General features: G+C 36.2%; 1 protein-coding gene across 1 annotated transcript in view; it reads right to left on the bottom strand.

The window, feature by feature from the left end:
* Phex (phosphate regulating endopeptidase homolog X-linked) overlaps positions 1-17,270 on the bottom strand; it is a 192,072-nt gene that overhangs the window by 47,361 nt on the left and 127,441 nt on the right. Inside the window, exons 15-16 of the mRNA XM_037199438.1 lie at positions 11,794-11,897; positions 175-233 (exon numbers count right to left, since the gene is read on the bottom strand). Of these exons, the coding sequence (XP_037055333.1) occupies positions 175-233; positions 11,794-11,897 (163 nt within the window). The remainder of the gene's footprint in view (positions 1-174; positions 234-11,793; positions 11,898-17,270) is intronic.

The raw sequence follows: 17,270 nt of genomic DNA, 5'->3' as shown, positions 1-17,270 counted from the left end.
AAGGAGAAAAGAAGTGAAAGATTGTTACAATGAAAACACAGAAGAAATTGAAGAAAACACTAGGAGATGGAAAGGTGTTCAAGGATTGGAAGAATTAATATTGTGAAGATGGTCAACCTACCAAAAGCAAACTACAGTAATCAATGCAATCCTCATCAAGAATCTGGTACTCACGTATCTGGTTGGTCGATGCACTGTAAAAGGCATTGACTGTTGTTGGATTTGTAAACCACCTGCAGAAAGAAAGACAAATGCCACAGGTAGGCATCACTATCCAGATAGGAAAACAGTAACCATATAACAACACAGATATTGATGCAAGGGAAAATCATTGCCTCATTTATAGCTCCTACTCTGTTGAATGAACAAATATTATCAGAAAGCAAGCACAGTTTGGTGTAGCTGAAAGTTTTCCTGTGTCCTGCCTGGCCCGTGGACAGGACAAATCTCTCTCACCCACTGGTCCTGCAGCCGCTCAGACCCAAACAAACACACACAGGCTAATATTATTTTTAAACTATGGTCATGGTAGGCTTCATATTATCTAGTTCTTATATCTCAAATTAACCCATTTCTATAAATCTATACTTTGCCACATGGACCATTTTGCCTTGCAAAGTTCAGTGGTCACCTTCCTGTGGGTCCTGCATGTCCAGTCAATATAACATTTTGTCAAGTAGTCCAGGCAAGAACAGCTATTTTGCCAAGAAGAAGATAAACTCCATATAGAGTGTCTTTGATGCCCATCCTCCTCTCTGAAGTAATTTGGTGCTGCCAGGAGCAGACATGACTCACTGTCCAGAAAGTCTAAATTTTTAAAACATTTTAAATGCCATATTCTGTAGGTCTTTGAAGTGTTTGAAGATTACCTACCTAATTGAATTATATCTATGTTTACCTAGAAAACTTAACATGACTATAATTTTGACTATCATAGAAGACTAATATTAATCTGTATTTCTTAATTATCCATTACAATTTAAATGAGCTGCATAAACCTAATACCTTAAACAAGAGTAAAAATATACACAGTTTAACAAAATTAACTTTAAATTTGTATCAATAAACTAAAATCCATAGCAATGTAAAACATTTAAGCAAGTTGTTGCTCTTTAAAAGTAGGCTCAACAATCTATGGAAGACAGGGCAGGGGAGAAGCTGCTAGCCATTGCCAGAAGAAGCAAGATATAAAGGTACTGGTAAGCCACAAGCCATGTGGCAAAGTATAGATTTATAAAAATGGGTTAATTTGAGATATAAGAACTAGATAACAAGAATCCTGCCATGGCCATAGTTTAAAAATAATATTAGCCTATGTGTGTTTATTTGGGTCCAAGTGGCTGCAGGACCAGTGGGTGAGAGAGGTCATGGGCCCGGTGGGACACAGGAAAACTTTCAGCTACAGTTTGGCAAGAATATATTAGCAGGACTGGAGATATGGCCCAGTGGTTAAACACATTGACTGCTCTTCCAGAGGACCCAGGTTCAATTCCCAGTACCCACATGGAAGTTAACAAATGTCTGTAAAGGTAGATCTAGGGAATCTATGGTGCACAGACATTCATCTAGGCAAAGCACCTATACCCATAAAATAAATCTTTTTTTTTAAAGGAATACTAGCATGTCTGGCTTTTCACTAACAACAAAAACAATAAATAAATGAAAAACTCAATATGAGTACATCTGAAAACCCTTTAACAGGAAGTTTACAAACAAGTGCTCCCTCTGAAAAATGGAAACATACAGCAGCAAGTTGTTCTGTTCAGATGACCCATAGGACAGCTATCTTTCTGGCCTATATCACTCCTGGCCTGTCTATGAAACAATTTTATATTGGTAATAATAAGAGATCATTTAAACATAAATGGATAATATACCACCATGCTACTAGAGGTTCTACCTGCTCCCGTGAAGTGTACTGATTTAAGTTGCAAATGCCTCAACTATTTCTATAACCAGCTGAGTTTTGTTGGATCAGTCACCAATCTTTCTGGGGTTTGGTTCCAGCTGTGAAGTGAAGGTACTGGACTGGTAGGATGCTTAAGTAGATAAAGTGCTTGCCCTGTAATCCTGATGGCCTGAGTCTTATTCTTAGAACCATGGCAGAAGAAGAAAATTCACTCCTGAAAGTTGTCCTCTAACATTCACATAGGTATCATGGCATGTGCATACCTGTAGTTACAGACCCATCCTATACATGCACACACACATGCATGAACATAGTTATAATAGTAATAACAATAACAAATTAAAGTGAAAGGTATTGTATTAAATGTTAGGATCCCTTATATCTATGAACCATCTGTTTTTATATTAAATACATAGGTTACATAGATCAGAATGTAGCATTTTTTCTGTAAAAAAATTAGATTGTAAACACTTCAGGTTTTACAGATGAAGAAACAAAACTGAAGATAGCATACAGATATGAAATACTAAACTTTCCACAAATAATGTTTAATAAAATTAAAATACAGTTATCAATAAGTATCATCTTTATTCATAAAAACAACAGAATTCTTTTGAGGTGGGATATTATTTTAATTAACTGTGGTTCAACTTATGGATTATCAACATCAGAGAAATTTTAAACGTTTATCTCTAAAAGTCATTCTTGGTTCATGGGCTATGTGAAATAGCCAGCTGGTATCTAGCCCAGTCACTGCCTTTTATAATTAAATTTGGTCAATTTCTTTTAAGCTAAATTGCCTAAAAATAAACTTGTACAGGACTAAGTGTTTAGCCTAGTGGTACAAGACATACTTAGCATCCATGAGGTTCTGGGTTCAAACCCTAGCATGAAAAAAGAAACGTATAAATCCCTTTTCAAAACAAACATTATCTTCTATGTCTAATAGAAAAACACCAGGGCAATAAATTAGTGTATATCAGGTTAATATAAAACTGGTAGGAACCCAATTCTTGATTCTTATTGGTCTTCTCATACCATTTTACTTATGAAATGACTATGACTATGTCATCCTATCATTGTGATTATTAGCTAGCAGTCACTAAGCACTTTGCTGTGTTCTAACTTCATTATTAGCCCATCTACCTATGAGGACAATGAAATTTAGAAGCATTGCATACTTGTGCAAAGTCTGGTCTTTCTGATTTCAAAGTAGTTCTATTAGGCCTTGCATTATTATAGAGATAGTAGCAGAAATCAAGAGAGTACCGTGTCTTTTGTCAAATTGACTTAAGATAAGTGGTTCCATTAGACCCTGGTGTTTATTCAAAAAAGTTGCTGACTGACATACTTTCTTGAGGAAACAAGCAGAGGACAAAGTATCTTTGTTAATCCCAACTTTCTATCTATAGTGAATCAAATTATTGTTACATCCTAATCCCTTCGATCCTGCCATTACATAGCAAAAAGAACTTTGCAGGTGTAATTAAGGTTAAGGATCTGAAAATAGGGAGTTTATCCTGGATTATCTAAGTAAGATTATCTAATCCCACGAGACCTTAAGGGCAGGCAACCTTTTTCAGCTAGAATCAAATAGATGCAACAGACTGACTGGAGGTCAGACAAGATAGTTGCAGACTGAAATTCAGGTAGATTGGAAGGGTGAAAAGGATTTTACACACTGCTACTGGCTCTTTAATGAAGAAGTCATATTCAAAGAAGTCAGATCCTCAGGCCTGCAACTACAGGAAGTGGATTCCACCATTATATATATATATATATATATATATATATATATATATATATATATATATGTTCAAATTATTAGAGCGAGAACCATACATTGACATGTTCCTAATGGCTGATAGACAAATGCACACACCAAAAAAAAAGAAAAAAGAAAGAAAGAAACAATGACTGGCTGAGGATAATTTCAGTGAGACTTCTAAAGCATCAGCAAGAGTTGATAAAACATCCTATCTTGCATATATGCCCTTTTCATTCTTAACCCCTATCCAACCCTCAGAATTGCTATTTATTTTATTATTTGGCCCATTTGGAGCCTTAATTGTCCCTGGAGCTGATATTAAGTATCTGCACTAGCAGGTCCTATCAGTTGTTGATGCTTTTATTTCTTCTGTTTATTCAGGGACCATGTCAATCCAGCTGTGAAACATTTCTACATCTCCTTTATTATATCCAAGTTTGTTATATATTTAGTTTTACTATTCTCTGATGCAAAATTTCAATAGCTGTTTACAAAATAGTTTGTTCTTCTTCCATTAAGATATGATATCTAAATTCCTCTTTATTATGGACTAATCTTGCTGACTCTTTGCTAAAGAATAAGAAATAATGGAGCTGGTAGAGTGATTGCCTAGCATTCAGGAAGCACTGTGTACCATCCCTAGCACTGCATAGGCTTGATATGATGGCATACACTTATAACCTGAGCACTCAGAAGGTGGAGGCCAGGGGATAATTCCCAGCTACATATCAAGTTTGATGTCAGCCTATGACATGAGACCCTATCTCCAAAAATAAATAAATAAATAATGTTTTGTAAAAATAAAATAAAATGGCACTTGGTGACTTCCAAGGGTAACACACTGATGCACAAAATAGTCTTTCTTCTTTCTTTCCTCCCTCTCTCAAGAATCCAGCTATTCAACTTTATTCACCAACCAACATTCTGTTAAGAAGTTCCACACAGAAAGGGGCCACACATAGGTGTTCTAGTCAGTAAGCACCAATGTGTAGAAATCTAAGAGAGAAGACCCAGCCACTATCTTACTAAAACCACATGAAAGAGCGATAACTACAGAGCTAAGACTAATGGCCACACCTAGAATCAGAACATGTAAAAATTAAATGAGAAGTGTTGCTTTGAGCATCTAATTTGGTGGGGGTGGGGGGTGAGTTGTTATGCAACAACAAATAAGTAGAATGTGGAAAAACTGACTTGCTGCAGATTAAGTCCTACCTAACAGATTGAATTTTCCCAGTTTTATTTGCCAATATGATAGATTTAAAAAATTATTAAGTTAGAATTCCTTAAAGTCAAGCATATAAACACTAATTCTTTTAATTGCTCACACTTGTCAAAGCTAGCCATCTCTTAATTGGTGGGGCCTGAAGGCATTCCAGTTTGTAGCCTTATCTCCTAGGATGATTTATGAGCTAAGACCTTCATCCAAATGGCATGTTCTGAGCAGAAGATCATTAAATCTATTGTTAAATATACATCTATTTTAATAAACAAAAATTCTAGCCAGGTGCCTTAGATTCTTCTTTACTGTCTTTACTTCTTTACTGTACAGGAGAGGTGCTCCTGTAGTCTGTATTTGTGGAAGAACTTAATATATAATGTAGAGGAGATAAGTGTAATGTAAACTTAAAATCTCAAAACATATGGGACAGAGACATAGTTAAAAGGAATATAATAGCAAAATGTAATAACCTGAGAGAAACACACTGATACTCTGATTTCCTTTGAGTGCCTAAAATAGAAAAAAAAACAGGCTAAAATTTTGCATTTTATTTATCAACTCTTAAGGGTAGTCTACGTAATATGAAATGAAAAAAAAAACACTGAATCTATGTTACTTTCTTACCAATATTCTGCAGATAATAGTCACATTCAGTGTTATACATAATGCTTTTGCAAACAAAATTTGGGGGCAACATTGCAATTTGTGTAGAAGTTTAATGTGGTTTTTGCAAAGATTTTTTTTCCAAGAGTTAGAGAAGAGAACCAAGACATGTTTTGTCACAGTAGAATGAGAGTGAGTTAATAAGGAAGCTGGCTTAGAATCATTTCTGTCAAAGAAGAGGATCCTGAGGGAAAGAAATTACTTTTGACCCAAGCCAAGCAGTAAAGCAAATCCTCTATTTTTTAAGCAAACTGATGAAGTGACAATTCTGAGAACCAATCCCTAAATATGTACCTCAGGGATGACCACCCAATTAATTTTGTTCTTGCTGACATTTCCCATTGCCTTAGAAACTTCTTAATGCATATTAGTGAAGCTAAAATGGATTCCATACGAAAAAAAGATGATAAAGGGTATTTATCTCCCAGCCCCACAAAGAAGCAAAATGTTATTTCAGGGCTTTTTGGAATGATAATCATGATGTGCTGTTCAAAGTAAACTGGTACAGAGGAGCTACTCCAGCATCCTCCTCAGTTGATTAACTCATGAATTTTCAGTCCTAAAAGATGTCAATTAAAGCTCATGGGTTTCATGAAGCTAAAATCCCCTACAATGTCTGAAAGGGACCAAACAGACATTTCCTTTTAAAGAAAAACTGACAGTCACATCACTTTGCTATGGAAACAGGGCCTTAAACTTCTTAATATTCTTTTCTCTGAAATAGACACATACTTTGATGAAGTAAGAATTACAAGTATTACACTGATTTTCATTCTTAAATAATGTTTCCCAAACATGGATCAATTTAATACCTTTGTGAAGGAAGTACAGACAGCACTGTGTATCTACAAGTTGGGGGGAAATGCATCTGTATTTCACACACACACACACACACACACACACACACACACACACACACTCTTATTATTCCCTAAATTATACAGTGTACCAACAGTTTACAGTGTGTTAGTATGATAGTTTGAATGAGATACCCCCCCATACGTCTCAGGTATTTGAATATGTGGTTTTCAATTGATGGCTATTTGAGGAGGATAGGAGATGTGGTCTTGCTGGAGGAAGTATGTCACTAGGGGCCAGCTTTCAGGTTTCATAAGACTTTTACCATTTCAAGTTAGTTCTCACTGCTTCCCATTTGCAGTTTAAGATATGAGCTTTTGATTTCTGCTTCACCCAATAGACCTACTACTGGCAACCAGGCTGTTCTGTCATGATAAACTATTCTTATTCCTCTGTAACCATAAGCCCCAAATAAACTCTTCCTTCTATAAGTAGCCTTGGTCAAAGTGTTTTAGCGTGGCAATAGAAAAGCAACTAAGACAATTAGATATTATACATGAAGATGATTCAACTTACATAGGTCGATGTACAGATTATATTCAAAGACTGCACCATTTTGTATGAAGCACTTGAGCATCCTCACATTTTGATATCTTCCAGATATCCCAGAACCCACTGTCTCATGAATATAGAGGAATACATGTTATCTATTTTCCATTGAAGTGTGGGGGGAACTACACAAATTAGTGTCACCTAGAATTTTCCCAAGGCATGAATAAAATGTTAAGAATAGCTAAGACCATCAGAATCTGACAGCCCATTGGTATTTTAGGATAATATTAAAGATGGCCCATTTAGGAATTTTTCCACTGGCAACCTAAGCCTTGCTACATTACCAAATAAATAACATTTTGAAATTGAAAAATAAAGCTGGCAGCATCTCCAATACAGAGATGGCTCAGTTAGCAAAGCACTTGCTTTGTAAGTATGAGTATTTAAGTTTGGATCGCTAGTACCTATGTAAAAAGCCAGAAATGGTGGCACATATCTATAATCCCAGTAGTGGGGGAGACAGGAGGATATCAGAGCTGGCCAGCTATTCTAGCTGCATCAATGAGCCGCAGGTTCAATAGAATACTCTGTCACTGAATGAATGAATGAATGAATGAATGAATGAATAAATAAATAAATAAATAAATAAAGTGGAAAGTTATGGATGAAGATAACCAACATTTACTTCCTGACTCCATACACACAGATTCACCTGCAAACACGTGCATAACACACACACACACACACACACACACACACACACACGCACGCACGCACGCACGCACGCACACACACACACATACATGCACACACGCATATTCACACAGTAAGGATTTTTCAAGTTTGAACTAGAGGTCCCTTTTGCACAGCATTCATCCTCTCCACCCAACCAGCTTTCCCACATCCTTCCCTAGCAATAAGATATCACTATCTTAATACCTGCCAAAAAAAAGAGACTTCAAACTAAAACCAATTCAAAGAGATAAAAAGAGACAGTTCACTCTAACTAAGGGGAACAGTTAACCAAGAAAACATTACTATCCTAAATATATATGCACCAAACTCAGGGGCGTACAATTTCATTTAAAAAATTCTACTACTGGAATTAAAGACACAGATAAACATCAATCCATTAATAGTAGGTGATTTCAATACCCCACTTTGTCCAATAGGCAGGTCATCTGGAGAAAAACAGAGAAACATCAGAACTAATCGGTATCATATATCAAAGTAAGTATAGTCTTTACCCCTCCTTCAGTAAGAAAACTTCTCTTTGCAAAAGATAGAGAGCATTACAGAAAATCACAATGATTCAAAATGCAGAGTTGTGGAGTCCAATCATAATGGATACACCTATGAAATGCTTCCTACACCTGAAGCTCAGGGAATATTGCAGAAGAGGGGGCAGAAACATTATGGGAACCAGGGGATTGGGGAGTTTGCTGTAAAATTGTGCCTCCTGGTAATACCAGAAGATAAAGTCTCACCAACATGACTGCCTAAACATAACCTGAACAAGGACAACAACAAACGTGCCAAGGTGAATGGAGAAAAGACCATGAGGCCTCAACCGTTCACAATTAACTATAGGCAACTAAGGAATGCCAGTAATTTTAGGTAGAAATAGTCTTTCCCAGAGGAGAGCACACCAATTGGTTATTCAGTACCAAATGGTCAGCCCTGAAAACACACATGCAAGTAACATATAGAGTGAGCATGTTATATTTAAGAATATATGTATATTCATATACATATATTTATGTAACAACAATTAGTGAAAAAAGCGACCATGAATTTAGAGAGAGCAAAGAAAGGTATATGGGAGGACATGGAGTAGGGAAATGATGTAATTAAATTACAATTACAAAAATAAAAAAATATTTTTTAAAAGTCTGAACTGTTGTGAATTAGGTTTAAAAGGGCAGGATGACCTGCCTAGATCTATGACTATGCTACTACATGAAGATGGTCCTAGAGATATTGAAAATCCTTTGCTGAAGTTATCAGCTTTGAGTCATCAGATTTTACAGCCCTAAATCTAGAATGTCTATGAATAATTCAGATTGAAAATGGAATGGGATAGACAAGCTGAAAAATAGCATGATAAGAGCTGAGAACCAAGGACAGCAGAGCAGATGGCTATAGATTATCATCTGCCATTAGCAAGAAGTTGTAAAGCCATCTGTCTTTTTCCTTTGTATTTTTGACTAAAATCAGGACTACATAGAGGACTGTGTAAGCTTTAGGCCTTTTCCTTAAAGTTAACAACTTATAAGACAATTGTACAAGTGTGTTCCATGGAAGTTTGACAGGCAGAGTCAAGACTGAGCATATAAGAGCATCAAAAGTGGAAGGTGATATTCAGAGCTTGAGGGAAGAGAGGATTCAAGAGTCTAGTGTTTCTAGAATCCAGAAGAAAGTAAGGTGTTGAAAGGGTAGTAACAAAGAGCCCAAGATGGCATAAAAAAAGAGCCCAGCAAAGTCATGGAAACTAGAATATTAGACAAATTTTAAAAGTTAGTCCACCAAATCAGCTTTTGGGGGATAATAGCATGATAAAGCTGAAAACTCCTTTCCATGAGGATCAAACATAAAACTGGACAAAATAGTCAGCAAGCATGCATTTTAGGTCTCTGACAATTGGCCAAAAATGAGCAATAAACTGAAAAACATTCTGTCTTAAGAAACTGCTAGAATTGGGGAATATATAGAGCAGAACTTGGTGGGCATCTTACTGGGACTGCTCACTTTGTCCAGGAAAGAGCTAGCCGAAAATGTAGCTCTGTCAGCTAAAGCATGGCAAGCTTGATAGAAAACAAAGAAGGAAAATCCAGTCCGAAATTTCAAAGGGAGATCCTGAAACTGAAAAGGGCACCACAATAACAACACTAGGTCTGGTACAAGGAAGACCACAGAAAGCCCACTGGAAACAAAAAAACAAGAAAGCTAGAGAGGTACCTGAATTTGAAGGCACTCAAATTACTCAAATGCCAGAGCACTAGGTCTGCCCTACCTCTTGGCTGAGCACAAGCTTGTATACACTGGGATAATCTAATGAGGTGAACCTAAAAAATAAAATAAAGGACTGAAAACTGAACACAGGAATCCACAGCCATATGCATCCAGAGATACATTCTGCAATGTAAATCCAGGAAAATTTTCAGAAAAGTAAATTAGCATCCAGACTGCTACATTATATTATTTAAAATGTCCTTTTTCAACAACAAAAATATATACTACAAGAAAGAAAAAAGGAAAGGGGTTGAATCAATAGAAAATTACTCTGAGTTAATTCCGATAATAGATTTAGGAAGGATTTGAAAATGGCCATTATAATGTGGTTCAAAAAATTAAGGTATATTCAAGGAATTAATAGTAATATGGTAACAATGACTACAAATAACAAATAGAAACCATTTTTAAAAATAAATTCTGTCATTGGAGCTATAAAAATAGAAATTATCTGATCTACAGAACATTTTTAAAGCATTGAAAAAAGTGAACCATAGCAAAATCTTTGTGAAATAGGGATATAGTATCTATATACCTCTCAGAACTGACATTATGAGTAATCAATTAATAATTGTAAAGCACATACTGAGGAGATGGTCAATGTGTAAGAGCACTTCCTATTAAAGATACATGACCTGAATTCAGATCCCTAGCACCTACATGAAAGCCAAGGATGGCCACACATGCCAGCAACCCACCCTTGGGGAGGAGGAAACAAGTGGATCCCAGAAGCTTATTGGCTCACCAGCCTAGCTGAAAAAAATAATGGTAGATTCAATGAAAGACATGTCTCAAAAACTAAGGTGGGTATTGGTAGAGGAAAATATGTGATGTCCTCCTCTGGTCTTCTTGGGAATGTGCGTAAATACAAATCTCTCTCTCTCTCTCTCTCTCTCTCTCTCTCTCTCTCTCTCTCTCTCTCTCTCTCTCTCACACACACACACACACACACACACACACACACGTATATATCATGCAAATACACACATAAATTTAAAAGCACCTCTTAGCATATTGTAAATATACAATAATTGTTAGCTGCTATCAGCATCATCAACACTGTCAAGATCAACAATATTTTCTTTTCTAAGAGAAGATGCAGTGGCTAGTTCAACATGGGTTTTAAAGTATTTCAGGGTATTTTCCTATCTGCTCATAGAAAAAAGATAAATCATAACTTTTAATAGATCACAATGATACAGCTTTCAGTTCTCTGACATGGACTATCTCAGTGATTATCTTTTAGTTTAGTTTCTCAACCTTCCCAATGCTGTAACCGTTTAATACAGTTTCTCATGTTGTGGTGACCCCCAGCTATAACATTATTTCCTTGCTACTTCATAACTGTAATTTTGCTACTGTTATGAATCATGATGGAAATATCTGATATGCAGGATAGCTGATATGTGACCCCTGTGAGAGAGCCATTAGACCCTTGGGGGTTGTGACTCAAAGGTTGAGAACCACTCTTCCAGTTGCTTCTATTCTACATATCTAATCATACTAAAGTATTCATTCTTTAAACTCTCCAAATGTTTCTACCTGCATATGAAAATTCAGAGAAATGTACATACAAATATTATCTATCTATGTATTTATAACTACAGCTAGAAATAGCTTCAATGTTTGCATCCTAATGAGAATTCATCTGATATGTGTTGATGCTAAGATTGGGAGTTCTGTAATAGATGGAAGATCTGTACCACATAATATTAGAAAAGAGAACTGGAAGTCCATGACATGGGTTTTGCTATAACAAAATAACTGCAAGCTGGCTACTCTGAGTTGAGGAGAATTACAGAGTTTAATCTAAAGAGATTCCACTTCCCACCAATGTATTTATCGATTTCATTTTTTCAAAACACTCACTCTGTTTTGGGAACAGCTTTTCTTAGCCAGAAGAAATCAGACTGTGCTAAATACTTGCGGGTTTGCAGTACATTGCCAAAGTAGTCCGATTCTGAAAATTTGATCTGCATAAAAACAAACCACATCATTATTGTTAGAAATGCAGATAAGAGTTTTTAAAATAGACTTCAGCCCATCAAGGAGCAACCAGAAGAGAAGCTATGGGCCTCACAATATCACTCAGCCATACATAACTCAGGATTCACAAAGCCATGAAATTTAATCTCAGTAATTTTCTTTTAACATAAAAAGCTCAAAAATCAATATGGTCATTTCTGGATCACAGAGAAGAAAACAAGAGAAGCTTCAGTTGTTTACTGTGTTCCGTTTACTTTATAATTGAAAATCCCACTTTAACCTTTGCTAAACATACCATCTTAGATCTGAAATTTCTTGGCTCATGAGTTCTTGATCCTTTCTAAAATGTGTGCTTTATTTACTTATCACATAAGAGTCTTCTAATAACATTCTGAGTATTCAGCTGAAACCTCATTTAGCTTATAGATGATGATTTAGTCAAATGCTAAAAATCCAATTTACTGTAATTGGCATTTGTTCATAAAGGGAAAAACGGAAGCAATTCAGAAACCTATTTTCTACCCTACATACGATGGAGTCACCTAAATAATTTAATTATTAACAAGATTTATCTATTAACACAAAGAATGGCTCTAATTGCTAAAAAACAAAATTACAGAGGCAAATCACAGATGATAGACTGCATGGAACTACAGGAAATTGAGGACTCAACAATGTTGTCTGCTAAGATAATGGGTTATTTAGTTCTTTTTTTCCTGGAAAGAGAGTAATAAACAATTTCAATTGTAGCGCATTCTATCCAAAGCTAGCATTACTTCACCTATATATTATAGTGACATTTATATTACAGTAAAAGCAATAATTTGTAGTGATCTTGAAAGCTTTGTTTCTAAAATCTCTTACTGACATAAGAAGTTGAAAAGTAACTGTCATTAATAAGAAAAACATATGTGAGTAAGTAAACAACCAAGAATAAATTCTTGTTTTTTAAGTGTTCACTATTTTTTACTGGGCTATAATAATTGCACAAAAGAGTAGGATTCACTGGCATTATCTTACATGTATACAAGGTATTTTGATCATATTTTCCCACCATATTATCTACACTTATTTCTCTCCCCTCCTCACTGGCCCTTTTCCTACTCCATGATAACCCCCACTTCTCTTATGTTTTTTCTTCCCACAAATAAAAAAGAAGTATGTCAGGTTTGTCTTTCCAAAACCTTAACATGATGTTCTCTGGGTCATTTTACTTATGCATTGCCATTCTAACAAACACCTATTGTGCAGTGCTAAGGATTTCAGAAAAAGGGTGGATTTCAGAAAAAGAACATTGATGTGCAAATGTGTATTTTTAATTTCTTTTCAAAAATTTCATACAAGCATATAATGTACCTTGGTCATATCTATCCCCTACTCTCTCCCTTCAGCTCACCCAACCACTTTGACATATTTGCCATCTTCCTCCCAACTACATTTATCCTTTTTTTAACCCACTAAGTTCAATAAATGCTGCCCATATGTATATGTGTGGTCATCCATTGGAAGTCTCATTTTTTTTTTTTTTTTTTTTTTTTGGTTTTTTCGAGACAGGGTTTCTCTGCGTAGTTTTGCGCCTTTCCTGGAGCTCACTTGGTAGCCCAGGCTGGCCTCGAACTCACAGTGATCCGCCTGGCTCTGCCTCCCAAGTGCTGGGATTAAAGGCGTGCGCCACCACCGCCCGGCTTGGAAGTCTCATTTTTAACTGGACTGAATGCTGACTAAGCACCAGCACAACTCCAATTCTTTAAAAAGACTGAAAAGAAAACATTCTAAAGTAACTCAATATTTTTTAAAAAAACCTTAGCTAATTTAAAACCCAAAAGTAATTCCTTAGTAGCTATTACTCTTTTGATAACTTCAAACCATATTCTTTATTACTTTTTGTGTGTAGGTGTGTGTGCCTGGGAGTATGCACGTATATGTGTGCACCACATGCATGCAGGTCCCACAAATGCAGTAGAGAGCATCAGATCTCTTGGAACTGGAGTAATAGGTAGTTATGGTTCACCCAGTGTGGGTGTTGGGAACCAAACCAAGGTCCTCTGCAAGAACAGCAAGTGCTCTTAACTGCTGAGTCAAAACCATAGTTTTTTTAAAGAAAAAAAAAACAGCCAGTGAATGTGTATGAAACACAACCATTGCATTATAAATATAAATGTGCATATTCAATATGATGGTCATAGCTTTAATAGGAAACATGGTTGTTGGCCAATCAATGTCTAGCTCACATTTAACTGATGCCAAACATAAAGTGAGTATTGTGTCTCAGAATGAAATAAGTCATAGTGAGTCATGTTAACAATATTCCCAGAGGGAGAGGGATAAAACAGCTGAAGATACACTGAGAACAATAGGAATGAAAATATGGATTCCTTGCAACAGTGTCATTCTGCTTGGCCAAAAAATTTGAAGGCAGTGATTTCAAATTGTCCCTTCTTAAAACAACGTGAGCAGGGGAGAACAAGGCTTATAAATGAAGCACAGCATGATAGAAAGCAATACAGAAATCTAAGAAATCTAAATGAATACTATATGTGCACGAATGTGAAATATTCTCAAAAACAAGGTAAATAATGCCAGTTGTATGTATGAGAGAATATAAAGTTTTCATGGAAAATATCAGGAGGTGGGAAGGTTGTGGGAGGCGTTGGGGAAATTAAATATATTGTGTCATGATCAAAATATATTCTATGGAAATTAGGACTCGAACTACCTCAAGACCCAGCAATCCCACTCTTGGGCATATACCCAAGGAATGCTGATTCATACCATAAAGATACATGCTCAGCTATGTTCATAGCAGCACTATTTGTAATAGCCGGAACCTGGAAACAACATAGATGCCCATCAACTGAAGAATGGATGAAAAAAATGTGGTAGAGAGTGGATCATCATTGATATTGTCATCTGATAGTCAGAAACTACAGGGTGTAGATAAAGCTATACAGTCTAAAAAATTTGGCTCCTCATTTAGTGTTATTTCCTTTGGTCCTAATAGGAAAACAAAATGATTCAACAATGAAAGATAACAACAGAGGAGGAGAAGATAAGAATTGGTACTTGTAAGGAAGCAGTAAGTGAGTCATAATACACCTTTCTCAGTGCAATACTATATAGCTGTTAAAACAATGTTAATAAATATTTATGGGAGACTGTGACAACAGAGAATGTTAACTGTAAAGGAAAGTATAAAACTATGTGTTAACATAAATGATAGCTATAGAGAAATGAAAAGAAACAACATGCTCTAACAGAAGTATTATATTTAAGTACCAATATTGTGGGTACCTTTTGTTCCTTTCCTCTGTCTCCAAAATGTTCTGCCCTCTGATACTTTGATAATTTAAAATTTTTCAAAAATCATATTTGTGAGAAAAACTTGAAGTCCAACAACCTTTGAGAAAGTTTTGCTTGTTGTACAGACAGAAGAAAAAATGAATGTGAACATATACTCTAAAACTTTTTAAAGCTCTACAAGAGACAGGGTCAAAAACCTGTTGTCCTTTCAATTACTAAAAGAAATCTAGGTCAAGTTGATAATGGCTTTCAATCAATTCCATTTTGACCTTTCAACTAAGTGACCTTTGTGTACCTAGTTGCGGTTCTCATGTCATTTTCTTGGAACAGCTGTCCAGATTATAAAACTCATGGGTCCTAGATTTCTCTTCTTGGAAATGCTACCCTAGATGCAAAGTACCAATTGCCACAGATTAACAGAAGAATAAAGTTATCACTGCCTTCTTCTCCTCTACTCGACTTAGGTGAAGGTTGCACAAAACAGACAGAACAAGAAAATGTGTTCAGTTTCTTTGTAAAATAAGTACAACTATGTTTATATGATACTGCATATTCCAACAGAAGTAGAAATCTCCCATTTTACTCAAATCTATTTAAGGATGCTCAGAGATATGCTCAAATATCTATAAGATTTTATGTTAGGTATCCAAAGAAATTTCTGAATGCTTAATGGAATCCACAATTTGAATTTCTATTTTCCCTTATTTAAACAATAGAACAATATACAAGATAGATGTGTTTAAATGAATTGGATGAGAGGTGAGAGAGAGGGGGGAGAGGAGAGGAAGAAGAGGGAGGAGAGGGAGGAGAGAATTTGAATATTTATACACATATATACAAGGTGTGGTTCAAAATGTTCAACCATCCACACATATAATATACCATGGAATTCCTCACAATGTAATGTAGCCATGTAATGGTGACCAAGAGCCTCAATCAGCACACCATAACCACATGCCCTACCTCTATGCTAGGGTTGGAGAGCAGTACTCAGTCTGCTCTGGCCAGTAGAACACTCCATATGGAAGCTACTATGTGAGAGATAAGGTGGCCTGGTCAGAAGTTTGAGGGTACTGAGGTACTCCATGTTCTATGCCTACTCTCAGTTCTCTAATGCCATAGTAGCTAGGAGTTACTTGAGATAACCAAAGACAACATTCTTTATTTTTACCAAATGATGAATAATTATCATATTTTAATGGAGCATTCCATCCAAAAGATCATCACACTGTTGCAGTGGTACTCTTATCACTCAGATACAAAAAGGAAGAGGGGAGGGGAGGGGAGGGGAGAGGAGGGGAGGGGAGGAGGGAGGGGAGGGAGGGAGAGGAGAGGAGAGGAGAGGAGAGGAGAGGAGAGGAGAGGAGAGGAGAGGAGAGGAGAGGAGAGGAGAGGAGAGGAGAGGAGAGGAGAGGAGAGGAGAGGAGAGGAGAGGAGAGACCCTAGATAGAGCAGACAAAAGTCTAGAGTTCTTAATTTCTGGTTTACTTTCCAGTCTATTTCCGTTAAGCATCAATGAAGTAGAATGTATACTTTATAGGGCTAATTTGAACATTGATTGACACTCACTTCCCCTCTTAGCCTAACCAAGTTTTCTACATACTGATATCATTTCAAATGATTGGTAGTTCACTTATTACTGCTTTTAACAAAGACTACGGAAAAACTGTTATTCAGAAATTCATTGCATAGTATCTCAATTGACCATGTCATTCTCAGAGGGAAATAATATTCTTAGATTCTTTTTCACATTTGCCTCTCAATTCTTTTCATTTCTTCTTATCTCCATATGAGCTCAACTATAGTTTGTACCCTTTCTCCCGGACCTCCATCTGACCCATCTCCTAAACGCTCTCCTCTTCCTTTTTGTGCCTGATGAATTATATCATTACCTGGGTCAAACTGAGCAAGCTGCTTTTCATTTCCAACAATCTCTTACACTCAGAGCTTGCACTAGCGTAAATTGCACAGAGGCTCTCTAGTAGTCCTTATCTACATGTTTATTAAAACTGAAAACAGCCCCATTGTGTGCCCATGATATTTCCATCATTTTTCTATTA

This window comes from Peromyscus leucopus, chromosome X (genome assembly GCF_004664715.2).
Source record: "Peromyscus leucopus breed LL Stock chromosome X, UCI_PerLeu_2.1, whole genome shotgun sequence".
Lineage (NCBI taxonomy): Eukaryota > Metazoa > Chordata > Mammalia > Rodentia > Cricetidae > Peromyscus > Peromyscus leucopus.
This window is presented reverse-complemented; position numbering and strand designations above follow the sequence as displayed.